The 27,467-nt window shown below is 45.1% G+C and overlaps 2 protein-coding genes across 3 annotated transcripts; one reads left to right on the top strand and one right to left on the bottom strand.

Moving 5' to 3' along the window:
- The first annotated feature begins 6,940 nt into the window (after positions 1-6,940).
- Positions 6,941-26,351, top strand: MPHOSPH6 (M-phase phosphoprotein 6). 2 transcript variants are annotated; one of them, XR_010910269.1, is made up of 6 exons: positions 6,941-7,084; positions 14,013-14,125; positions 14,939-15,029; positions 17,634-17,734; positions 20,157-20,363; positions 26,121-26,351. XR_010910269.1 is itself a non-coding variant. In XM_067471047.1 (5 exons), the coding sequence occupies exons 1-5, from the start codon at positions 7,034-7,036 to the stop codon at positions 20,299-20,301; spliced, it is 501 nt and encodes a 166-aa protein (XP_067327148.1). In that variant the 5' UTR covers positions 6,941-7,033; the 3' UTR covers positions 20,302-20,628. The 2 variants fall into 2 exon arrangements, 1 of the variants encoding a protein (XP_067327148.1); XM_067471047.1 differs by lacking the exon at positions 26,121-26,351 and having other exon boundaries at positions 20,157-20,628.
- LOC132782918 (arylamine N-acetyltransferase, pineal gland isozyme NAT-10-like) lies at positions 23,502-26,273 on the bottom strand. Its single transcript, XM_060787896.2, has one exon. It carries the CDS (start codon positions 26,271-26,273, stop codon positions 25,407-25,409), a length of 867 nt encoding a protein of 288 aa, XP_060643879.2. The 3' UTR covers positions 23,502-25,406.
- Positions 26,352-27,467: the final 1,116 nt, after the last annotated feature.

Raw genomic sequence — 27,467 nt, 5'->3', positions numbered from 1 at the left:
TTGCCATGCTCTGCGCATCACGTGGCCTGCAAAGCAGTGCTTGAGTTAGGCAATGTGGCATAGAGGGTCTTTCTCTTTTGATATTTTCTGAACATCCTCGTTGTGCAGTCCATGTTCTCTCTGTATTTGGAGAGATATCCCAATGAGCCATATTTCGAGGGAGGCATGGGCGACCCATCTTTGTCCATGTCTCCGTGCCATAGCACAGGGCAGCTACCACAGTTGAGTTGAGCAATGGTGCTCGTAGAGATGTTCTTCTGGTTGAGTCTGCAGCATTTTTCATAGAATTTCCTGCATCTCTTCAAGCCCGGCTTCAGTTCATTCCTTGATACTAACAGCCTTCCGAAGTAGACATATTCTTCTACATTTTCAAGGTCAACACCATCTGCTGTCACTGTAGCACCTTCTGCGAAGCTGTTTCGTCTTTTGCACGTTCATCTTTAATCCAATTGACCAACTTTTGCCAAGCATGCCGGAGGCTTCCAAGGCTGTAGGTATGATGAGAACTATATCATCAGCAAAGCACAGGTAGTTATGCCGGCACTCATCAATGAGTATTCCTTTGTCCAACCAATTACAGGCTCCTATTACACTTTCCAGAGCATATCAACATCCATAATGTTAGTCCCCAAACCTGCCCTTGACTTATACATGAGATGACCGTATAGAGAAGTGTGAATTGATCTGGGATTTGAGTATTTGTTGTCTCACTAACTGCCAGTCTTATGCATGGGGTGACCTTCTCAATGAGTATATTATACACTATTTGGCACCGGACTCTGAACTGATGAGATCAACTTATACATGAGTATATACCAGTGTTTCTCAACCTGGGGATCGGGACGCCTGGGGGGGGGGGGTCACAAGGGGGTTCCAGAGGGGTCAGCAAAAACCAGTAGAAAAGACATCATTGGTGGAGTTCAGAATGCTCTTTGATTGGAGGTAAACTGAATAAACGGTGAAATAAAACAAGCTCAGAATGTGAACTATAAATCCCAGCAACTACAACTCCCAAATGTCAAGGTCTATTTCCCCCAAACTCCACCAGTGTTCACACGTGGGCATATTGAGTATTCATGCCAAGTTGGGTCCACATCCATCATTGCATGAGTCCACAGTGCTCTCTGGATATAGGTGAACTACAACTCCCAAACTCAAGGTCAATGGTCACCAAACCCTTCCAGTGTTTTCCGTTGGTCATGGGAGTTCTGTGTGCCAAGTTTGGTTCAAATCCATCACTGGTGGAGTTCAGAATGCTCTTTGATTGTAGGTGAACTATAAATCCCAGCAACTACAACTCCCAAATATCAAGGTCTATTTTCCCCAAACTCCACCAATGTTCACATTGGGGCATATTGAATTTTAGTGCCAAGTTGGGTTCAGATCCATCATTGCATGAGTCCAAAGTGCTCTCTGGATATAGGTGAACTACAACTCCCAAACTCAAGGTCAATGCCCACTAAATTCTTCCAGTGTTTTCTGCTGGTCATGAGAGTTCTGTGTGCCAAGTTTGGTTCAAATACATTGTTGGTGGTATTCAGAATACTCTTTGATTATAGGTAAACTATAAATCACAGCAACTACAACTCCCAAATTACAAAATCAATCCTCTCCCAATCCCAGTAGCATTCACATTTGGGCGTATTGGGTATTTGTGCCCAGTTTGGTCCAGTCAATGGAAATACATCCTGCATATTGGATATTTACATTATAATTTATAACAGTAGTAAAATGACTGTTATGAAGTAGCAACGAAAACGATATTATGGTTGGGGGTCACCACCACATGAGGAACTGGATTAAGGGGTCGCGGCATTAGGAAGGTTGAGAACCTTATATACGATGAAGCCACAGACTCCATGGGATTCAGCCTTGCTTGCCAACTAATTCAATGGTTCTACTCTAGTTGGAAAGAAACACCATAATATCATTTTTAGCAACAGCCAGGAGCCTAGTAAAGGAGACCATGACAGCGATGGGATGGGATTCAGGAAGGTGTGTCCTCCAAAGAGAACTTCCCTTTAGGTCAACTGGGCGCTTCTTTCATTTTCAGGAGCGATTTCTCCCCGTAATGGAGTGCACTCGAGGCAGCTCCATTTAGAATCATAGAATCATAGAACCAAAGAGTTGGAAGAGACCACATGGGCCATCCAGTCCAACCCCCTGCCAAGAAGCAGGAATATTGCATTCAAATCACCCCTGACAGATGGCCATCCAGCCTCTGTTTAAAAGCTTCCAAAGAAGGAGCCTCCACCACACTCTGGGGCAGAGAGTTCCACTGCTGAACGGCTCTCACAGTCAGGAAGTTCTTCCTCATGTTCAGATGGAATCTCCTCTCTTGTAGTTTGAAGCCATTGTTCCGCGTCCTAGTCTCCAGGGAAGCAGAAAACAAGCTTGCTCCCTCCTCCCTGTGGCTTCCTCTCACATATTTATACATGGCTATCATATCCCCTCTCAGTCTTCTCTTCTTCAGGCTAAACATGCCCAGCTCCTTAAGCCGCTCCTCATAGGGCTTGTTCTCCAGACCTTTTATCATTTTAGTTGCTCTCCTCTGGACACATTCCAGCTTGTCAATATCTCTCTTGAATTGTGGTGCCCAGAACTGGACACAATAATCCAGATGTGGTCTAACCAAAACAGAATAGAGGGGTAGCATTACTTCCCTAGATCTAGACACTATGCTCCTATTGATGCAGGCTAAAATCCCATTGGCTTTTTTTGCCGCCACATCACATTGTTGGCTCATTTCTTTTTGGTTTTCTGCTTGAACAATAAAAAACCTGGCTTTGCTTTATGGAGAAGCTGTCTCTTTAAACAGATTGCGCTGTTAAAAATACCAGGTTATATTTCAGCAACTAAATCTGAAAAAGAAAGGAAGAAATGACAGTTTAATCAATCTGCACCTTTCCCTTTGGATAGGAAGAGAGAAAAATCCCGACTGCCTAAAATAACCCATAAACGTTGGGAATCAATCACTCTGCAAAAAGCCTGCAGCATCAATGTTTATTAAAGCCAGGGGAGCCTTGGGTTGGCCTCAGAAATTGCAGGAAACTGTACCCTTCCAGCCGGATCACACTTGTTTCGGTGCTTAACAAATAGACTGTGATGTTTCCCTCTTTGCACTGGTTCGGATTTATCCGTGCTTTGCGAAATGGCTCAAGTTGCGCTTGTGTCCAATTCTGGGCACCACAATTGAAGAGAGATGTTGACAAACTGGAATGTGTCCAGAGGAGGGCGACTAAAATGATCAAGGGTCTGGAGAACCAGCCCTATGAAGAGCGGCTTAAAGAGCTGGGCACGTTTAGCCTGAAGAAGAGAAGGCTGAGAGGAGATATGATAGCCATGAATAAATATGAGAGAGGAAGTCACAGGGATGAGGGAGCAAGCTTGTTTTCTGCTGCCCTGGAGACTAGGACACAGAATAATGGCTTGAAACTACAGGAAAGGAGATTCCATCTGAACTTTAGGAAGAACTTCCTGACTGTGAGAGCTGTTCAGCAATGGAAGTCTCTGCCCCGGAGTGTGGTGGAGGCTCCTTCTTTGGAGATTTTTAAACAGAGGCTGGATGGCCATCTGTCAGGGGTGCTTTGAATGCAATATTCCTGCTTCTTGGCAGGGGGTTGGACTGGATGGCCCATGAGGTCTCTTCCAACTCTATGATTCTATGATTCTAAGTCCTTCTATAGCAGTGTTTCTCAACCTGGGGGTCGGGACCCCTGGGGGGGTTGTGAGGGGGTGTCTGAGGGGTCGCCAAAGACCATCAGAAAACACAGTATTTTTTGTTGGTCATGGGGGTTCTGTGTGGGAAGTTTGGTCCAATTTTATCATTGGTGGGTTTCAGAATGCACTTTGATTGGAGGTGGACTGTAAATCCGAGGAACTACAACTCCCAAATGTCAAGTCTCTTTTCCCCAAACGCCACTAGTGTTCACATTATTGAGCATTCATGCCAATTTTGATCCAGCTCCATCATTGTTTGAGTCCACAGTGTTCTTTGGATGTAGGTGAACTACAACTCCAAAACTCAAGATCAATGTCCACCAAACCCTTCCAGTAATTTCTCTTGGTCATGGGAGCTCTGTGTTCCAAGTTTGGTTCAACTCTATCGTTTGCGGAGTTCAGAATGCTCTTTGATTTTAGGTGAACTATAAATCCCAGCAACCACAACTCCCAAGTGACAAAATAACCCACTCGCCTACCCCCAATATTCAAATTTGGGGGTATCGGGTATTTGTGTCAAATTTGGTCCTGGGAATGAAAATACATTCTGCATATTAGATATTAACACTACGATTCATAACAGTAGCAAAAATACAGTTATGAAGTAGCAACAAAAATAATTTTATTGTTGGGGGTCACCACATGAGGAACTGTATTATTTATTTATTTATTTATTTATTTATGACATTTATATGCCGCCCTTCTCACCCCGAAGGGGACTCAGAGCGGCTTACAAGGTATATATACATACAATATATTATTAACATAGTACAATATCAGTTTTAAATATTGCTATATTGCACTATATCAATTATACTGTAATATTATTAGTAATATATTATGGGGTCGCGGCATTAGGAAGGTTGAGAACCACTGTACTATAAGTTGGCAAACTTGGTTTGGAAAAGAAGGGAATGAGTATTGGTAACTTTGCCAGAGAGAGAACTGGAGAGAGAGAACTAGAGAGAGAACCTGTGCCTTTAAGGCATTTCAATAGGTATAGTTTGTATGTTGTGTTTTCTCATCGGCTTCCCTATGCGGTCAATGGTTCCCTTGATGTATGGCAAGAACACTTTTCCTCTGGGTGGATCTTCATCTTTACTCTCATGGCTTGTTCTTGGTCTTGCAGCTCTTCTGATGTCTGAGGTGGAGTCTCCATTGGCCTGGAGAGCGCAGTTGAGGTGGTTCAGTTCATCTTGGAGGAGGTGGGGTTCGCAGATTCTTTTTGCACGGTCTACCAAGGCTTTAATGGTGCTTCTTTTTTGACTTGGGTGATGGTTGGAGTTTTTATGTAGATATCTATCTGTGTGTGTGGGTTTTCTGTGGACGGTGTGACCCAATTGTTGATCTGGTTTGCGGATGACTAGGACATCTAGAAAAGACAGTCTTCTTTCATTTTCTTTTTCTATAGTGAATTGGATATTTGGGTGGATGCTGTTCAGATGGTCCAGGAACCTGTTGAGTTCTTCTTCTCCGTGGCTCCAAATGGTGAAAGTGTCATCCACATATCTGAACCATATCGTGGGCTTTTTTGTTGCTGTCTCCAGGGCTTGTTTTTCAAAGTGTTCCATGTAGAAATTAGCTATGACCGGGCTGAGAGGGCTCCCCATAGCTACTCCATCTTTCTGTTCGTAGAATTCATTGTTTCACCATTGCCTCACCATCAGCTACTTTCAGTGGGACAATGAAGTCTATGAAGGAAGACTGCCTTTTCAAGATGTCCTAGTCATCCGCAAACCAGATCAACAATTGGGTGTACAGAGAATAACAATTAAGATCCACCCAGAGGAAAAGTGTTCTTGCCATACATCAAGGGAACCACTGACCGCATAGGGAAGCTGATGAGGAAACACAACATACAAACTATCTACAGACCCACCAAGAAAATTCAACAAATGCTACGTTCAGCAAAGGACAAGAAGGATCCTCTCACCTCTGCAGGAGTCTACCGTATACCATGCAGCTGTGGACAAGTCTACATAGGGACCACCAAACGCAGCAATGCCCAAACACGAATCAAGGAACATGAAAGGCACTGCAGACTACTCCAACCAGAGAAATCAGCCATAGCAGAGCACCTGATGAACCAACCTGGACACAGCAGATTATTTGAGAACACAGAAATGCTGGACCACTCCAACAACCACCATGCCAGACTACACAGAGAAGCCATTGAAATCCACAAGCATGTGGACAATTTCAACAGAAAGGAAGAAACCATGAAAATGAACAAAATCTGGCCACCAGTATTAAAAAACTCAAAAATTGCAACAGCAAAACAAGTAAACAGAGTAAACAATCAGGCAAATCAAATCACTCTCAACAAAAGATTCCCCCCAGGCACTTCCAAGCCATTAAATGCTAATCAAGGTGGTCAGTTGAAACATTCACACCTAGCTCCAGCAGACAAAAGTCCTTTGTCTCACCCTGGTATTTCCACAGATATATAAACCCATTTTCCTACTTCCAACAGACCTCACTACCTCTGAGGATGCTTGCCATAGATGCAGGCGAAACGTCAGGAGAAAATGCCTCTAGAACATGCCTCTACAACAACCCAGTGATTCCGGCCATGAAAGCCTTCGACAATACCTTGTAGTTTTGCTGCCTGGACTCAATGCCAAGGAATCTTGGGATTTGGAGTTTGGTGAGCCACCAGCACTCTGTGGTAGCGAAGGCTAAAAGGCCTGTAAAGCTACAACTCCCACAATGTATTGTCGAAGGCATTCATGGCTGGAATCAATAGGTTCTTGTGGGGTTTTTTTGGGCTATATGGCCATATTCTAGAGGCATTTTCTCCTGACGTTTCACCAGCATCTATGGCAAGCATCCTCAGAGGTAGTGAGGTCTGTTTGGAACTAGGACAATGGGTTAATATATCTGTGGAATGACTGGGGTGGGGCAAAGAGCTCTTCTCTGCTGGAGCTGGGTGAGAATGTTTCAACTGACCACCTTCATTAGCAATTGAAGGGAGAATCTTTTGTTGAGAGGTGTGAAGCTGTGCTTGGTTGTTTCCTCTCTGCTGTTTTGCTGTTGTCATTTTTGAGTTTTTTAACTCCCACAATCCTTGAGTCACGGCAGTCAAAGTGCATTAATCCAGCAGTGTAGGGCATGTCTAGTTAAAGCTTATGCGCATGCTCCCTGCCAGGTTCTGAAAGGGCCGGAAGAGCAGCTTCACTGCCTGTAACTGAGCATGCGTACGATTGACGCACCCCGGGCATGCGCAGTCGCAAGAGAGGCGAAGGCGAGTCTGAAGAGACGCCGCGCCGCCACGTGACGAGTCCAGGCGGGCCCTCCACACCTTCTTTCGGCCATGGCTCGCGACGTGAAGAGCAAACTGTCCAAAAACCTTCTCCGCATGAAGGTAATGGGGCGGCGGGAGGGGGAGAAAGAACCGGTTTCATGGCCCTTTCGGGAGTGGGCGGGGTCTAGGCGGCTCTTCCCGAGCGGCTTCGGCAAGCGTCGGCTAGCCCCTCCCACTTCCGAAGCCCTTCGGCCGCAGGAGGCGAGGTGCGGGGAGAGGAGCCGAGTGGTCTCGGGAAGAGTCGCTAGGCCCCTCCCACTTAAAGCCCTACATCAGTGGTTCTCAACCTTCCTAATGCCGTGACCCCTTAATACAGTCCCTCATGTTGTGGTGACCCCCAACCATAATATTGTTTTCAATGCTACTTCGTAACAATCATTTTACTACTGTTATAAATCATAATGTAAATATCAGATATGCAGGGTGCATTTTCATTCACTGGACCAAACTGGCCACAAATACCCAATACACCCAAATGTGAATGCTAGTAAGGTTGGGGGAGGATTGATTTTGTAATTTGGGAGTTGTGTTGTTGTTCATTCGTTCAGTCGTCTCCGACTCTTTGTGACCTCATGGACCAGCCCACGCCAGAAACAGACATAGAATCATAAAAACAGACATAGAATAATAGAATCAAAGAGTTGGAAGAGACCTCATGGGCCATCCAGTCCAACCCCCTGCCAAGAAGCAGGAATATTGCATTCAAATCACCCCTGACAGATGGCCATCCAGTCTCTGTTTAAAAGCTTCCAAAGAAGGAGCCTCCACCACACTCCGGGGCAGAGAGTTCCACTGCTGAACAGCTCTCACAGTCAGGAAGTTCTTCCTCGTGTTCAGATGGACTCTCCTTTCTTGTAGTTTGAAGCCATTGTTCCGCGTCCTAGTCTCCAGGGAAGCAGAAAACAAGCTTGCTCCCTCCTCCCTGTGGCTTCCTCTCACATATTTATACATGGCTATCATATCTGCTCTCAGCCTTCTCTTCTTCAGGCTAAACATGCCCAGCTCCTTAAGCCGCTCCTCATAGGGCTTGTTCTCCAGACCCTTGATCATTTTAGTTGCCCTCCTCTGGACACATTCCAGCTTGTCAATATCTCTCTTGAATTGTGGTGCCCAGAATTGGACACAATATTCCAGGTGTGGTCTAACCAAAGCAGAATAGAGGGGTAGCATGACTTCCCTAGATCTAGACACTATGCTCCTATTGATGCAGGCCAAAATCCCATTGGCTTTTTTTGCCGCCGCATCACATTGTTGGCTCATGTTTAACTTGTTGTCCACGAGGACTCCAAGATCTTTTTCACACGTACTGCTCTCAAGCCAGGCATTGTCCCCCATTCTGTATCTTTGCATTTCGTTTTTCCTGCCTAAGTGGAGTACCTTGCATTGGTTCCTGTTGAACTTCATTTTGTTAGTTTTGGCCCATCTCTCTAATCTGTCAAGATCGTTTTGAATCCTGCTCCTGTCCTCTAGAGTATTGGCTAAGGTAAAGGTAAAGGTAGTCCCCTGACATTAAGTCCAGTCATGTCTGGCTCTGGGGTGCGGTGCTCATCTCCATTTCTAAGCCGAAGAGCCAGCGTTGTCCGTAGACACCTCCAAGGTCTTGTGGCCAGCATGACTGCATGGAGCGCCGTTACCTTCCCGCCGGAGCGGTACCTATTGATCTACTCACATTTGCATGTTTTCGAACTGCTAGGTTGGCAGAAGCTAGGGCTGACAGCGGAAGCTCACGCCGCTCCCCGGAATCAAACCTGCGACCTTTCGATCAACAAGCTCAGCAGCTCAGTGCTTTAACCCACTGCACCACCGGGGGCACCAGAGTATTGGCTATCCCTCCCAATTTGGTGTCGTCTGCAAACTTGATGATCCTGCCTTCTAGCCCTTCATCTAAGTCATTAATAAAGATGTTGAACAGGACCGGGCCCAGGACAGAACCCTGCTGATGGCACTCCACTTGTCACTTCTTTCCAGGATGAAGAGGAAGCATTGGTGAGCACCCTTTGGGTTCGTCCATTTAACCAATTACAGATCCACCTCACTGTAGTTTTGCCTAGCCCACATTGGACTAGTTTGTTTGCCAGAAGGTCATGGGGGACCTTGTTGAAGGCCTTACTGAAATCCAGGTACGCTACATCCACAGCATTCCCCGCATCTATCCAGCTTGTAACTCTATCGAAAAAAGAGATCAGATTAGTCTGGCATGACTTGTTTTTGATAAATCCATGTTGACTATTAGCGATGACCGCATTTGTTTCTAAGTGTTTGCAGACCACTTCCTTAACAATCTTTTCCAGAATCTTGCCTGGTATCGACGTGAGGCTGACTGGACGGTAATTGTTTGGGTCATCCTTTTTCATCATCATCATCATGTTCCTCATGGGACATACTTCTTACCAGCACAATCAAATTCTCCTCTTCCTTTACATTTTAGCTTAAGATGTTTACTTCAGACCAAAGGTCGTCCTTGTTTTAATTGGAACTAAAGGTCGTTCTTATTTTGGCCAAGTTTTGCCTCCACTTCCAATGGCAGGACCTGCCAATGTGCTAATGTTACTTGTGGTTTCCTCGTCTCATTTAATTTCTCCCTCTCTGCTCCAACCCATCAGCGTAGTCACGTGGAGATGGTCCAGCGAGAGATATTAACAAGAGCCCTGACCTCACCATTGCCCTTGGATTTGCAAATCCGGTGCTGAGCCCAAAGTGGAATTAGTCTCGGCTCGGCGGTTAATGGACTCCGTTCCTGTCCTATAATGTAACACATCACTCAGTGGAAGAACGCAGTGGCGAGATTGATGATCGCTCCGTTTTCTCAGAGAACAACATCTGAGTCGAGATTGCCATTAATTTTTTAAAATATAAATATTCATTAAATATGTATAACTCAATATCGTCGGGCCTTCATGGTTTGTTTGCTCCGGTTTTGCATTAGCGCCATTCTCTTTGTATCTCCATCTTTCAGGATGCGGCGCCTTTGAGGCACATGCAGAGCAAAATGCTCCTTTCTCTCTTTTCCGTCCATTTCCTCTCCAAACCCGAGGATTGAAAGCAGTTCTTTGTGATTGAGGGCGAAGGCTCGCTGTCTTTGCTTGGAAGTAAATCCCACTTGTTCAGGATCTTCATTTGGAAGTGAATTTGACTGTCTTTGGTCAGTGACGTTTCTTAGTGCCCATCTCTGATGTTTCCACACAAAGCAGGATAATTTTATTAGATTTGCTACATTTGCTCTGAAGGTAAAGTGAGGAAGAAGTGCTTCATTTTGAAGCAGAGCTGTGTCAGGAGTCTTAGGCTTCCTAACTGTAGTAGAGTGAATGCAGTGTGACACCACGTTAATTGTCATGGAGTCTTGGGAATTGTAGTTTCAAAGCCTTGTGAAATGACAATCTGATGGTTCCATAGCATAGCACTGAGCCATGGAAGTCAAGTGGTGTCAGGCTGCATTAATTCTACAGTGTAGGTGCGCTCCCTCTCTTGATACCAAGTGCCCTTGGCGCGCCATCTCCGCCAAAGCCGCTCTCCTTCCAACTACTTGGCCAACAACATGCTGCTTGGTGCTGCCTCTCCTCTGGATGGCAGAACTTGTTGTGTCGCTTATAGCTTCCAACATTTTCACGGCTTGATGGATTTCCCCCAGAAATGCCCTGCTTTGCTCCTGGAAGCCCAAAACAAAGGCTCACTTGAAATGTTCTCCTTGCCCTGTTGCTGCTGAAACCTGGAGCTGGGTATTCTTATCCCAAGCTATTTGGGTTCCTCCCAATCTCAACCTCTCTCTCTCATATGTTCATTAACTTGGTGCTAATGAGGCAAATGTGCCCATTGACAGACACTTTTGGTGGAAGGAGGAGCTGATTCCTTTCACGTTCTGTTCCCATCTCTTTTCCACTCACTCCCTCTTCTTCTACAAGATCCAGACATGGACAATTCTAAGAATGTTGCCATAATCCAGATGTTGTTGTTCATTCATTCAATTGTCTCCGACTCTTCGTGACCTCATGGACCAACCCACGCCAGAGCTCCCTGTCGGCCGTCACCACCCTCAGCTCCTTCAAGGTCAGTCCAGTCACTTCAAGGATGCCATCCATCCATCTTGCCCTTGGTCGGCCCCTCTTCCTTTTACCTTCCACTTTCCCCAGCATAATTGTCTTCTCTAGGCTTTGCTGTCTCCTCATGATGTGGCCAAAGTACTTCAACTTTGTCTCTAGTATCCTTCCTTCCAATGAGCAGTCGGGCTTTATTTCCTGGAGGATGGACTGGTTGGATCTTCTCGCAGTCCAAGGCACTCTCAGAACTTTCCTCCAACACCACAGCTCAAAACCATCTATCTTCCTTCGCTCAGCCCTCCCTAAAGTCCAGCTCTCACATCCATAGGTTACTACAGGGAATACCATGGCTTTGACTAGGCGGATCTTTGTTGCCAGTGTGATGTCTCTACTCTTTACTATTTTATCGAGACTGGACATTGCTCTCCTCCCAAGAAGTAAGCGTCTTCTGATTTCCTGGCCACAGTCTGCATCTGCAGTAATCTTTGCACCTAGAAATACAAAGTCTGTCACGGCCTCCACATTTTCTCCCTCTATTTTCCAGTTGTCAATCATTCTTGTTGCCATAATCTTGGTTTTTATTATGTTTAGCCGCAACCCGGCTTTTGCGCTTTTTTCTTTCACCTTGATTAGAAGGCTCCTCAGCTCCTCCTCGCTTTCGGCCATCAGAGTGGTGTCATCTGCATATCTGAGGTTGTTAATGTTTCTTCCAGCAATTTTCACCCCAGCTTTGCATTCCTCAAGCCCCGCACATCGCATGATGTGTTCTGCATACAAGTTAAAAAGGTTGGGTGAGAGTATGCAGCCTTGCCGTATGCCTTTCCCAATCTTGAACCAGCCTGTTGTTCTGTGGTCAGTTCTTACTGTTGCTACTTGGTCTTTGTACAGATTCCTCAGGAGAGAGACAAGGTGGCTTGGTATGCCCATCCCACCAAGAACTTGCCACAATTTATTATGATCCAGATGAAGGTTGCCTAAAATTAAGACCTAGACCCAAAAGGTGCATCCCTCCAAACCTCTGGAGCCAATGCAGATCCACCTAATGCTTTTCCTTGTAAATCAGCCTCTCTTGGTATGGAAGAGGGTCAACTGGCTGTGGCACACAAATGCTGTACCCATCCTCCCAATCCCCCGCTCGCTTCAGCCTCATTTTAAAATGAATTGCATGTGATATATCTATCTATAAAGGACTGGTTTTATCATTTTTCCCGCCACAGAGTAGACCCGGGTGCCCGGATGCGACCCTGCAGTTGCACATCTGAGAAACGATGCCGATGCTATGAATATGAAGGCATTAGTCAAGGGGACATCTGTCTTAGAGGGCAGGAAAGGAGGGTGGAGACAGAGTGCAGCCGAGTGCAGATGCAGACATAGTCTCATTGGGAGATGGGACGGTGCCACCAAGAATTAAAGACACACATCCCTTTTGGAATTCAGCTTCTTCATTCATTCTGATAGAAATCCTCCTGCTTTTGTTGCATGCTGGGCTGGTGTACACTGGCAACCGCCAGGGCTTCTTTTTCTTTCTATTTCCAGCATGACGCCGGGGATTTCCAGGCTGACTTGGGGATCTTTGTCATTTTCTGTTCCAATATGCCTTTCTCTTTGGCTCACCCCTTCCTCTTTCTAGGTCTACATTCCATTGTTGTTGTTATTGATCTCCACTGTGTCAGTGGAATGGACCCAAGTGCTGGTTTACCAAATTCCCCTTGGCTTCATTAGTTTCCTTGGCTCACAGTTGGATTTTTACCCTAGAAATAGAAATCATAATCTATCTCTTTGCTTACATGATTCTGTCAGCAGACGTAGACGTGCACTGCCGGCCCTTTACCATCCACGGCTTGAAAATATTTTTGGAAACCCAAAGAGAAAAACCTTGATTTTGCTGTTTATAGAACGGGCACCATTTCTGTCCACTTGTATCTAATGGGGCTTGAGCATCCATGGATTTTGGTATCTGGGGGGGAATCAGACCCTAGCAGTCTAGGAAGCAACATATGCTCTGCTTCTGCAGATATCAATAAACCACAACCAGAATGCCACAGTGATAACAGCATTCATTTTCAATCCTTGTTTGTTTGTTTGTTTGATACCCTTGTTTGGGTATCAGCCAGCACGTCAACGACTTAAATCAAGAAATAGTTGCTTAGATCTACAGAGACACTCGCTGGAGCACCTCAGCAAGCGAGAGTTCAAAAGTGGCAGGCTCAAACCCAGCACCTCAATCCGTGGGTGATACCAGATGAGAGACTCCCTCCTGGGCACACAGAGGACTGGGCAACTTGGAAGGCGCTGAACAGACTGCGCTCTGGCACCATGAGATGCAGAGCCAATCTTAAGAAATGGGGCTACAAAGTTGAATCCACGACATGCGAGTGTGGAGAGGAGCAAACTACAGACCACCTGCTGCAATGCAACCTGAGCCCTGCCACATGCACAAGGGAGGACCTTCTTGAGGCAACACCAGAGGCACTCCAAGTGGCCAGCTACTGGTCAAAGGACATTTAATCAGCTACCAAGTTTGCAAAATTTGTGTGTTTTTTAAAAATCTGTCTGTTTGTTTTGTTCTGTTAGAAATGTTATACAATGTTCTGGTTGCGGATGACACGATAAATAAATAAGTTTCAATCCACATCGAAGTGTAAAGTTGTAGTGGAGTGTAATAGATTTAACTCTCACAGGATGTTTAATCCAACTCCCGAGCAATGTAAGATCCACAGTGTAAGATCCACGGGAGTGGTGACTGTCCAATCAGAACTTCAAATTAAGAATGCTGTCACTAGGAAGACGCCAACTCAGTCTAGCCCACCTTGCAGGGTTGCAGTGAGGATGGGAGGAGAGCGGGCCGCATTGCCCACTCAGAGGTAGAGCAGTTTGTTTAAATGTTGCTGTGTTTTATGGTAAGATATCACCACTGAGAGTCCCTTTCTGTGTCTTCCTTTTTTTGTTTTCAGTTCATGCAGAGGGGCCTAGACTCCGAAACCAAAAAGCAGCTTGAAGAAGAGGAAAAGAAAATAATCAGCGAGGAGCATTGGTTCCTAGATCTTCCGGAACTGAAGGAAAAAGAGTAAGCGGGTTGGCAGAAGGGGTAAATGCCCCTACTAAAGCCACTCCCCTGGTCCCAATTCAAGGTGTTGGTTATGACCTACAAAGCCCTACACAGTTTGGGCCCTGCCTGTCTTCATGACCGCATCTCCCCCTGTGAACCGCCACAGGCTCTAACATCCGCTGAGGAGGGACCACTCCTCTCGGTCCCGCCTCCTTCTCAAATGCGCCTGGTGGGGGCGGGGAAGGGGGGCCTTCCTTCCCGGTGGTGCCCCCCCCCCTCCCAGGGAGAGTAGGTCAGCCCCATACTGCCCTCCTTTTGCAGGGACGTTCCAGGGGGAATTCGAAAACAATTAGTCTCTAGTTATAAAGACCCAGTCCCTTGGTCGCCACATATATCACACTCTGGCCTGATGGTATGCTGTTTGCACCACCCCATGCCCAGTCCTTTATAACTTGGTCACGCCTCCTTTAGTCATCCTGGTCTTTGGTTTTTGTCGAATCTTGTCTGATGGAGCTTCAATGCAATCTGTTTTTTACTTTTAAGTTTAGTGTGTTTTTTGTCTGAGTGGTTGTATTTTATGAGGCTCCTGTTTTAATGTTTTTTGTTTTATGGATTGCTTTTATGTCTTGTGGACTTTCCGTCCCATGTATAAGCAACCCCATGTCCCTTCCTTCAGGGAGGTGGAGTTGTTATTGTTATCACTATTATCATCATTAATATTAAATGCAAAAAAGCGGAAGCATCCTCTCTGGTGCGAGGGTTTTGTTTCATGCTTTGCTTCTGGCTCCTTCCTTCTGCTCTCTCAGGCCTCCTCTCTCTTTTGCTTTGCAGGAGCTTCATAAGAGAAGAAAGAAGTTTCTCCCCGTGCGAAGACCTCCTCTACGGCAGAATGTCCTTTAAGGGGTTCAACCCAGAAGTGGAGGTATCGCCAAGGGGGGTGGGGGGGGGGGGAATGGCTTTCTTTATGTATTTAGCACCGGGATTGTGGTGCAGCTGCTGAGTGTCAGCTGCATTAAGATCACTCTGACCAAAAGGTCATGAGTTCAAAGCCAGCCCGGATTAGAGTGGGTTTCCAACCAATTGTGTAGCCTGTTGTCGACCTTTGCAACCCGGAAGACAGTTGCATCTGTCAAGTAGGAAATTTAGGTACCACCTTAAAAGTGTGGGGAGGCTAAATTAACTAATTTATGAGGCCATAAAAAAGACTCTAGCAAAGCAGGGAATGCGGAAGTGCTTCATCAGTGTCGCAGATGGACGATGAAAGCGACAGCTCCCCTGGTGGCCAGAAAAAGTTAAATAGCCTCTGTGTATGTCTGTATATGTTGTAAGTCAAAATTGGCATTGAATGTTTGCCATATATGTGTACACTGTAATCCGCCCTGAATCCCCTGCGGGGTGAGAAGGGCGGAATAGAAATGCTGCAAATAAATAAATAAATAAAATAGATCCCACCTCCGCCATGGGGACTCAAGGCAGCCAACCATCTGTCCACACTAAACAGTTTTAAAAGAGCTATATAAAAGTTTAAAAACCATTAAATAACAACAGTGGCCTTTAAAATTGCCTTTAAAATTAACCCCCCCCCCCCCCCCCAATCCCATGCCCATTTAATGCTCAGTGCGGCTGTTGAACAGATGATTGCACGAATGTATGCGAATGCCTTAGGTCAGTGATGGGCAACCTTTGGAGCTTGGTGTGCCAGAATTTGCCAAAAACCTGAGCGTAACTTGGGTGGAGTGTCACTTCAAGAAAAAAACCCCATAATTTTGCAATATTTATAGTTTAAACAAGATAAATCTATAATCCATGCTGAGTTATGGAGTGAACAATGCTCAAACGTGCATATGTTAACTTTGTAGAGCCTTTTACAAATTTAAGGATGGAATTAGATTGGCTCTTATAAGGTGTATTTCTCTGTATGTAGCCACATGTGTCTGCGTGTCATCAAAAATAGTCATGCGTGTCAGTGCTGACACGAGTGTCATAGGTTCACCATCATGGCCTTAAGTGCTTAGGAGAGGCATCTTACTTTAGATTGAGAGCGTTTGCAAGGAAAGGTGGGGTGTTCCTTTTTTCTATACAATATCCCATAGTACTTGTAAGGTATCAGCACACACACAAAACAATCTATGCGTAATGTCAAAGTGTATTATCAAAGAGCATATAGTATTCCAAAATTTACCGAAATCCCCAGTACATAGCTCAATTCAGTGGCACACAGCAAAATCAAAAGGAGCAGCCGCTCTCAAACGTAACAGTTCTAGGTCTGGATAAGGATTCCACTGTGTATAGGCATCAGGGATACATTCAATAAGAAAAATCATATAAGCACAGTAAGCATTGAGTCATGAGGCTATATGTAGACTGAAGACAATAATGAAGATGGAGCATCACTCTCAAAACAATCTTCATGGAAAAAATCCAAATCGAGTCCAGTGAAAATGGAGCACTGCTTCTCAAAATAAGTCTTCAAAGGAAAAGTCCAAATGGCATCCAACAGGGGTGTCCTTTTTTCAGCTCACAAAATGTCCTAGCCTGCAACGGCCTTGTCAGCTGTGACCTTCAGAGGATGGTAGCCTTAAAAGCATATGTTTCAGCATTAAAATACTATGTTTAAAAGCAGAGTTAGGAGACAATATTAAGCATGAGAGTTAAAAGCAGCATTCAGTGGTGGTTTGTGTGTGCGTGTGTGTGTATAGCAGTGATGAAAGCTGGAACAAAATAATAAAACCTTTTAGGACCATGACAGGAATGGCTGCGGCACAAAAACTGGCAAATTTGGCTGTCAGTTCACTGAATCCAACCATAGAGAACACTTTCCTATATTTTGGGATCATTGCATTGCTCAGAAACTCTGCAGGTAGAAGAGCCCACTGGTGCCGGGAATATAATGATTACTATTACTATTAGTGTAATAGTGGCGCAGTGGGTTAAAGCACTGAGCTGCTGAGCTTGTTGATCGAAAGGTCGCAGGTTCGATTCCGGGGAGCGGCGTGAGCTTCCGCTGTCAGCCCTAGCTTCTGCCAACCTAGCAGTTCGAAAACATGCAAATGTGAGTAGATCAATAGGTACCGCTCCGGCGGAAAGGTAACGGCGCTCCATGCAGTCATGCCGGCCACATGACCTTGGAGGTGTCTACGGACAACGCTGGCTCTTCGGCTTAGAAATGGAGATGAGCACCACACCCTAGAGTCAGACATGACTGGACTTAATGTCAGGGGACAACCTTTACCTTTACCTTTTATTACTATTATTATTACTATTATCTTTATTGATGCCCCTCCTCCTCCCCCCCCCCCCCCACCCATGAGACTCAAGGTGCCTCACACTCCACACCAGGCAAGTTTAGAAAGTGCAGTGCAGTAGTTAAAAAGCCATTAAAAAGCAATTAAATAGTAGCAGCATAGGGGTGCCCTCTATGTTCCGGTGCTTTTGGAAAGTGATGTTCTTTTCCTCCCAAACGGCCTCCTTGGCTCCCCTGGTGGGGCACAGTGCTTAAGATGCGGCTCCGCTTCTTCATTTCCAGAAGTTAATGATCCAGATGAACTCGAGGCTGAAGGCGGAAGGAACGGACGAGGACGACAATGCCATGGAAGCAGATGTGTCGGATGAAGAAATGGCCAGAAGGTAGTTCTTCCCATTTATGACATTACTAAGAAGATGAGTTGCTGCTTTTTCCCCCCTTATAAAGCCCAAAGCTGGCCTGGAATGGCCAATTGCTTGGCGTGCAAAACATTTATTTTTAGAAGAGAGCCATTTATTGTGGAAATCGGCCGCTGATCTGATGAGTTGTGGCTCCAGCTTGGAACCTTTGGCTTTCTCCAGGCACTTGAATTCGGTCACAATACTAATACTTATTTATTTCTGTTCCCAGCGATGTGTTTCCATAACAAAATGCTTGGAGGGAACAAAACGCAGCAATTCCTTAGAAATATGTCTTTACATTTCCACCAAAATTGGAAGCACTCAATCCCTCGCAGTCATTTCGGAGCCTAGGATAGGAGTCCTCTTCTTGCAAAGAGGAACACAAAGGCCGGCTCTGAACTGAAACATCTGCCCATTTGTCAGGGAGGGAAAACTCTGGATAAGGAGAGCCTGGCACAATTAAGGGGCAGGACTGCATCTTATATATACTGCCTTCATATTTTTATCCTATACATATACAACCAATTGATAAGTTAGATGCTGTAAGAGAGAGCACTCACTCTCATATATCATCATCATCATCATCATCACTTTATTTCTTAATTAGTCGCTCTCCACTAAAGTGCTCTGAGCGACTTACAATTTAAAATAGCTTATGCAGAATATAAAACATTCAATATAAAAACATTCAACATAAAAACATTCAGCAGTGACTATGGCAAAATTTGATCCGATTACTCAAATGCACAACCAAACAGCCAAGTCTTGAGCGCCTTTACAAAAGGTCACAACTCCGACATTGCTCTAATGTATGGAGGCAATGAGTTCCAGAGAATTGGAGCATAGATCGAGAAAGCTCTATGCCTTGTAGCTTTCAAATGTGCCTCCCTAGGACCCGGTATGTATAGGAGATTTTCCTGGGTGGATCGAGGTGACCACTGATGGAGAAAAGGAATGAGGCAGTCCCTAAGATATAAAGGTCCTTGGCCATTTTGAGCTCTAAATGTCAGGATCAGTATCTTGTAAGAGATCTGATGTTCTATTGGTAGCCAGTGCAGTTGTGTAGTATGGGATCTTATAGATGATCCCGCTAGCAGCCTGGCTGCCGCATTTTGGACCATCCGAATCCTCTGGGTCATTGACTTCGGAAGGCCAGCATATAAGGCATTGCAATAGTCCAACCTAGTGGTGACTGTTGCGTGGATTACCGTTGCCAATGCTTCTACCGAAAGGTAGGCTGCCAATTTCCTTGCCTGGCGAAGATGAAAAAAGGCCTGCTTACTTATGGCAGTGATCTGGGACTCCATCGTCAGCGATGAGTCCAACACAACCCCAAGGCTTTTAACAGTGGCAGACGGAACCAGAGCTTCCCCATCGAAATCAGGCAGAGACTGGATTAATTCTGGCAGCTGGCCGGGCCAGAGTATCTCAGTTTTTGCAGGATTGACTTTTAGTCTGTTTGCTCATAGCCAACTCACCACTGCTTCCAAACACAGCTTAAAGTTCTCAAGAATATCAATCCCATTGTTGGTGGGGTTCAGAATGCTCTGTGATTGTAGGTGAACTATAAATCCCAGTAACTACAACTCCCAAATGTCAAGGTCTATTTCCCCGAAACTCCATCTGTGTTCATATTTGGGCGTATTGAGTGTTTGTGCCAACTTTGGTCCAGATCCATCATTGTTTGAGTCCACAGTGCTCTCTGGATGTAGATGAACTACCACTCCCAAACTCAAGGTCAATGCCCACCAAACCCTTCCAATATTTTCTGTTGGTCATATGAATTCTGTGTGCCAAGTTTGGTTCAATTCCATCACTGGTGGAGTTCAGAATGCTCTTTAATTGTAGGTGAACTATAAATCCCACTAACTACAACTCCCAAATGACAAAATCATAAATTTTTGAGTGATGGTCACTCCTTGTGTTGTGAGACGTTGGTTGCCAAATTTGGTGTGATTTCGTTCATTGGTTCTTTTGTTTTTAAGGAACTCATTATGCATAGAGCATTTAGATAGATAGATAGATAGATAGATAGATAGATAGATAGATAGATTTTTTTAGATCCAGTAGTATGTAAGGATAATTTTTATTGATATGACCGTATAACATGCAAAAGCTTGCAAGGGGACTGTGGGATCCTATGTGACGCACCTGTTTATATTAATGCATAGGCCCACATTTGGTCCTTCTCATTAATATAAACTGGTTCGTCCTATAGGATCCTGCCGTGCCCTTGCAAGCCCCGGATTTGCTTCTCATTCAGTATGCTGATGGGAGATAAATATTAATATCCCCATCCCTGGTTTCCAAGGTCATATGGCAGCTTTTGTGATATTTTGCATGCTTCAAAGCAACAAACTTCTTTTAGGGATGCTTCTTAAAAAATCCATGTTGGCCTTCCCAGGTACGAAACCCTAGTGGGGACCATTGGGAAGAAGTTCCTGAAGAAGCGGGACCACCGTCTGATGGAAGATCCTGTGGAAGAGGAGGTCGGGAGCGGCAAGGGGCCCAGCAGAGCCAAGAAGGCCTTCCTGAAGCCCCAGGATTAGACGCCGCCACCACGGCTGGGTTGAACCTCCTTCCAGATCACGGGCATCCCTTCCATCCCACGGTAACGCAAGTCATTTTGGGAAGTTGCCAGGCCTCCTCGTCTCACCTCCTTTTGCAGAGTGAGGGAGGCACATAGCCCTGGATGGGATGCACCTGTGGCTCCTTGCACACATTTCTCGCGTGGGACTGTGAACAACACAATGCTAATGGAAAGACAGAGCACACACTTACGTGATGATTCTTAATTACAAGAAAGAGTACTTTAAGGTCAAGTGTGTACAATTGGAATTTTCATTTCCTTTGAAAAATATTATGCTTTAAAAAGAGATTACGTCTGAATGGTTTCCTGAAACAGAATGTGAATGCAAAATGGGCCCTAATTCCAAATTCTAGTCCTGAATAGGTTCGGTCCTTTAAATCGGATTTATTTATTTATCGTGTCATCCGCAGCCAGAACATTGTATTACATTTCTAACAGAACAAAACAAACAAACAGATAAAACAAAAAAAACCCTACAAATTTTGCAAACTTGGTAGCTGATTAAATGTCCTTTGACCAGTATCTGGCCACTTGGGAGTGCCTCTGGTGTTGCTGCAAGAAGGTCCTCCATCGTGCATGTGGCAGGGCTCAGGTTGCATTGCAGCAGGTGGTCAGTGGTTTGTTCTTCTCCACACTTGCATGCCGTGGATTCAACTTTGTAGCCCCATTTCTTGAGTTTGACTCTGCATCTCATGGCGCCAGAGCGCAGTCTGTTCAGCGCCTTCCAAGTCGCCCAGTCTTCTGTGTGCCCAGGGGGGAGTCTCTCATCTGGTATCACCCACGGATTGAGGTGCTGGGTTTGAGCCTGTGATACATAAATGACAACGGTCGATATTGCCTAACAGTGGCAGGCTCAAACCCAGCACAAGAAGACAATGGATTCCCACCAATACAAAAAACACAAATCCACTAAAAGTTGTGGTACATAAATGACAACGGTCGATATTGCCTAACAGTTTGTATATTACAATATTCAATAAATGACAAATTTATATGGTATAGGCATAACAGTTGTTTACAAAGATTACACATACATAACATAAAGAGTCTTTTGGTGTAAAGACAACTTGTCTTCAGGGCAAGGGATCTTATGCCCGTTGTCATTTATGTACCACAACGTTTAGTGGATTTGTGTTTTTTGTATTGGTGGGAATCCATTGTCTTCTTGTGCTGGGTTTGAGCCTGCCACTTTTGGACTCTCGCTTGCTGAGGTGCTCCAGCGAGTGTCTCTGTAGATCTAAGAAAACTATTTCTTGATTTAAGTCGTTGACGTGCTGGCTGATACCCAAACAGGGGATGAGCTGGAGATGTCTCTGCCTTGGTCCTTTCACTATTGGCTGCTACTTCCCGGCGGATGTCAGGTGGTGCAATACCAGCTAAGCAGTGTAATTTCTCCAGTGGTGTAGGGCACAGACACCCCGTGATAATGCGGCATGTCTCATTAAGAGCCACATCCACTGTTTTAGCGTGGTGAGATGTGTTCCACACTGGACATGCGTACTCAGCAGCAGAGTAGCATAGCGCAAGGGCAGATGTCTTCACTGTATTTGGTTGTGATCCCCAGGTTGTGCCAGTCAGCTTTCGTATGATATTGTTTCTAGCACCCACTTATTGTTTGATGTTCAGGCAGTGCGGCCTGTGCCAACTTGGGCCCTCCCTATCTCCGAGTGTTTTGGACGCCAACTCCCACCATTCCACACAGCCTCAGGCCCCTTCCTTTTCCTTTTCCCTTTCCTTTCCTCTTAAGCGACTGAGGGGGAAAAGGAAGGGGCCTGAGGCTGTGAGGAATGGTGGAAGTTGGGGGCCAAAACACCCGAAGGGAGGGAGGGAGGGCCCAAGTTGGCCCAGGCCTGCTGTAAAACAAGCCATTGATTCAATGGGTCAATTCCAGGTTATGCTAGCAATTGAACTTAGACACCAATATTTGCTTTATTTGAAAATATTTTTGGTGGCAATATTTTTGGCTGTGTTTCATTTTCTAAAGATGTTTTCCAGCCTGAGCCAACTTCTGACCAACTTATTGCCTGTTACAAATAAAATGTTTGCCCAACTGCTTGAAGTCCCCACTGATTCCGGTAGAACTATGGCTTTTCATTACCTTGTCAAGAGGAGCATCTGCCCACTCATTGTCTCCTCCTCCTAGAATCATAGAATCAAAGAGTTGGAAGAGACCTCATGGGCCATCCAATCCAACCCCCTGCCAAGAAGCAGGAATATTGCATTCAAATCACCCCTGGCAGAGGGCCATCCAGCTTCTGTTTAAAAGCTTCCAAAGAAGGAGCCTCCACCACACTCTGGGGCAGAGAGTTCCACTGCTGAACGGCTCTCACAGTCAGGAAGTTCTTCCTCATGTTCAGATGGAATCTCCTCTCTTGTAGTTTGAAGCCATTGTTCCGCGTCCTAGTCTCCAGGGAAACAGAAAACAAACTTGCTCCCTCCTCCCTGTGGCTTCCTCTCTCATATTTATACATGGCTATTATATCTCCTCTCAGCCTTCTCTTCTCTCTTCCTCTTTAGAATATTTATTTATTTTTAGATGTGACTTTTCTCTATGGAACTTTCCCAGACTTGTGGCTGAGAGAATGATAATGCCCAGCGGTCCCTTCCTAAACTTCCCTTGCTGGTTTCCCATCTAAGCTGTCTTCACTGCTATGGTGGGCCTTTCCCATCCCTACATGTCTTTTGACCAATCAGAAAAATCCCTAAAGAAATGCCTAGATATTTTACGCTACCTACTGATCAAATGAGCATTTATAGGGAGAATTCAAAGAGTGATCACATTTGCCTGACATTATTTCCTGACCAGAATGAATCCTGTGAAAGATGCTTTATGTTTTAACCAATTCTCACCAGAGAGGCACTATCTGTATCAGCTTCTGTGTTGCGTCCAAAAGCAAGCCCTTTCTGGATTTTGCAAGTATATACGCAAGTATACAGCAAGTTTTTCAACCCTTTTTTCAAGCTGAAAAAGTCCCCCTCGGCTTATACTCAAGTCAAAGTTATTTATAACTTTACTCTGTTGTTGTTGGTACTATTATTATGATGGCACACCAGGAAGATCTAATGAGAAACTAAATGTGTCTGGCTATTTTCCCAGTGACCATCGGTATGCCCTAAATTACTTTAATGCCCCCAAAAATGATACTCTTCAGACAAGACTAAATTAACCAAATTGAGTTTACTGAATAAACGGTGAAATAAAACAAGCTCAGAATGTGAACTATAAATCCCAGCAACTACAACCCCCAAATGTCAAGGTCTATTTCCCCCAAACTCCACCAGTGTTCACACGTGGGCATATTGAGTATTTGTGCCAAGTTTGGTTCAGAGCCATCATTGTTTGAGTCCACAGTGCTCTCTGGATGTAGGTGAACTACAACTTCAAAACCAAAGGACACTGCCCACCAAACCCTTCCAGTATTTTCTGTTGGTCATGGGAGTTCTGTGTAACAAGTTTGGTTCAATTATTCCAATTCTATCGTTGGTGGAGTTCAGAATGTTCTCTGATTGTAATGAACTATAAATCCCAGCAACTACAACTCCCAAATGTCAAGATTTATTTTCCCCAGACTCCACCAGTCTTCACATTTGGGCATATTGAGTATCCATGCCAAGTTTGGTCCAGATCCACCATTGCATGAGTCCACAGTGCTCTCTGGATATAGGTAAACTACAACTCCAAAACTCAAGATCAATGCCCACCAAACCCTTCCAGTATTTTCTGTTGGTCATGGGGGTTCTGTGTGCCAAGTTTGGTTCAATTCCATTGTTGGTGGAGTTTGGAATGCTCTTTGATTATAGGTGAACTATAAATCCCTGCAACTACAACTCCCAAATTACAAAATCAATCCCTCCGCCCAATCCCACCAGTATTCAAATTTGGGCATATTGGGTATTTTTGCAAAATTTGGGTCCAGTGAATGAAAGTACATCATGCATATCAGATATTTACGTTACGATTCATAACAGTAGCAAAATTACAGTTAAGAAATAGCAACAAAAATACTGTTATTCATGGGGGTCAGCACAACAGGAGGAACTGTATTAAGGGGTTGCGGCATTAAGAAGGTTGAGAACCACTGGTTTAGTTGATGTATTGTGGTCAAATTTGATGTCAATTCGTCCAGTAGTTTTTGAGTTATGTTAATCCCACAATATTTTTCAACAATCTTATGATGCCAAGAAGCAGAAGTAACTCATTTTATTTTTCAGGTATGTTATGACACTAGAAATCTCAATATATTCAGAAAATTGAAGTTGCATCACATTAACTATTCCGCTGACCTTAACCTTCAGTGTATTTGAATTCTCATGGAATCAGAAAACGCTCCAAAGTCCAACCAATGCAAGTTTGATGGTGGTTTTTAAATCCACCTGGAAGAGGTGAAAGCCCTGACTGGTCAGCAAATGCGAACCTAGCAATTTCCCATCAATGCAAAGTATTCTGCATTTCCAGCATCTAAATGAAGTCAGTCCACGCAGAAGTGATCTTTTCCACCGGCAGAGTCACTTCTTCTACAGAAAAGAACGAAGCATGTTGTATACAGCTTAGTTGTAGATGTTCATCAGAACACATTCTATTCTTCATTCAGATGTTGTTGTTGTGTGCCTTCAGGACATTACAGACCTACAGCAAACCTTGTTGATGTATTTGCTTTATGTCCCAAATAGGGCTCCAACCTCAGGTGAACTTCTCAGGTGTTTATTGAGAGAGGGGTTGCCTGCCTTTGCCCTCCTCTGAGGCTAAAAGAGTGTGACTTCCCAATGGGTTTTCATGGTTTACCCTGGTCTCGTGTGTATTTGTCCAGTGCTGAAACCATTATACAGTGCCATCTTGGCTTTTCCAAATTCAGATCAGTGTGGATTAATGAAATCTGAACAACAAATTCCTCTATTTTCAAGTGCTTAAATTTTTCCTTATCTGAGACAAATGGTTTAATTTCCTTTCCTTTCATCATCCTGTTCTTTATCAAGTTCGGGTACTTTGATCATGAGTCAGAGTTTAATCCATAGTTTAGTTAATCGTTAGAGAGAAGGTCTTACTGCTGGCTTTGATCCTCCAGGCTAGATTTCATAGTTCCCGGGGAGGTTAATTGGGGCCAGCTTCCTCTCCAAAGAGATACCAAACTCCTCTTGCAGGGTTGGCTCCACTTCGTCGTCCCGCAAGGTCTTGAATTCCACCAGGTCTGTGTCCTCCTTGTAGTTGTACTTGGTCTCTGAGAAGGTCCACCCAACCAGAGCCCGGAAGCCGCCCATGGTTTGGAGGGTGCAAATCGACTTCCGTGTAAACAGGGAATCGGGGGACGTTTGGAGGTACAAACATTGGGGCTGGAAGTCTTCCATCGTAACCGGCTCCAGGCTGAATGAATAAATCCTCCTGTGGCCCCCTTTCCCTACCTGGTCACTGAAGTTGGGATTGGGAACATGTTGTTTCCTTCTGATTTTCTCCAAGTGCCAAGTCCCGTTCTCTTCTGTGAAGCGAAAGATCCCCGGTGTTTGAGGCTGGTCTTTGCCAGCCGCCAGCTCCATAGGCTCCCACATTTGGTAGGAAGAGCCGTAACCACCATCAACAATATAAGTTGTTCCATCAATCACAACTTTCATGATGAGGTGGTTCATGTCCGTCCCATAGTCACCTTGCTTCGGGTTGTAGACATAGGCCCCCAGGGTGGTTGTGTCGTATCCCAGGCTTTTGAGAACCCAAAAGAGCAGCTGGTTGTTCTCCATGCACCACCCACCTCGCCTTTTCCTCACGATTTTCTCGTACACATCCTCCAGGTCCAACGTGATGGTCTCCCCGCAGTGGATGCTGAGGTTCTCAAAGGGAACGGCCCGGATGTGGTACTGGAAGATGGCCGTCAGCGTCGCCAAATCGAGCTTATCCAGAGAGCCTTGGTACCTGGTTCTTGCAAAATACTCTTTGATGTTCATGTTTCCTGCAAAGACATTGTGAAGGAAAGTAATTGAAAAGGAGGCTGAGGCAAAAGCTTCCCGTGGTTTCCTGCCAAAGAGTTGCTTTTTTAAAAAGGGGTTTTTCAAACAAATTTTGTAGCTGAAGCAACAACAACAATAATACTTGATTTACATTCTGCCATTCTTCCCGAGGGGACTCAGAGGTGTGTGTGTGTGTGTGTGTGTGTGTGTGTGTGTGTGTCAGGAGTGCCTTGAGAAACTGCAAGTTGTCTCTGGTGTGAGAAAGTTGGCCATCTGCAAGGATGTTGCCCAGCGGGTCCTCCGCATGTTCTGAATCAATCAGAAACCAGGCGCAAAGCCTTCCATGATGCATTTACTCACAGGCAAAAGGGATCCTTCTCTTCTTAAACTTCATGCAATTCTGCAAGGCCTCTTTGTATCTGAGGTCATGCTCTTTTCTTGTCATGAATGTCAACACAGAGTCCCACCAAAAGCAGACCTCTCTAAGGAAAGGCGAAGGGAAAAGATAGTGTAAAGAGAAGAGGTTTACCTGCTCAGCTGTACAATCTCTGCTCCTTGGAGGTGTCTTTGCTTTTGGGGAAGACCAAAAGCACATCACGGAAACAAGTGGAGTCTTGCAACTTTGGTTTAGCAAATAATTCACATTTCATTCCTCCTTTTGCGAGGACTGTGTGGGCAGTCGCTTCTCGGGAGCAGAAGAAGCAAAGTCCATTGGCAGCATTTCTGCACATTTCCCTTCTATCAACTGAACTTTGGTTCTTACATTCTGATGAGGCAGACTTTCCTTTATTGTGTGCGTGATTAAAAAGCAAGACAAAAGTATTTCCATTTGTCTGATAAGGAGGGGGAAATATTGCTTTCTAATAGATCTTCTGTTTCAAACAGGCGGAACATCCAGAACTGAGTGCATAACAGAGGTTTTGTCTGGCCTTGTTTGGCAACAGGGTCCCAGTGGAGAGAGAACAAGCACCGCTTTGCCAAATGCCCTTAACCTGTCTGATCATATTAATGCATGCGCACATAGGACACGCGGCACACACACAGCGCCGAGTGCAGGGGTTAGGCAGAGTGGCCGTGGGTTGCATGCACAGGGAGGGAAACGGGTCTCCAGTCCCCGTGCGGCTGTTCACCTGGAATTAAATGCTGGTGATAAGTTTCCAGATTAGGAGAGTAGGTTGGAGATGGGATTGA

Source organism: Anolis sagrei, chromosome 8 (assembly GCF_037176765.1).
Source record: "Anolis sagrei isolate rAnoSag1 chromosome 8, rAnoSag1.mat, whole genome shotgun sequence".
Lineage (NCBI taxonomy): Eukaryota > Metazoa > Chordata > Lepidosauria > Squamata > Dactyloidae > Anolis > Anolis sagrei.
This window is presented reverse-complemented; position numbering and strand designations above follow the sequence as displayed.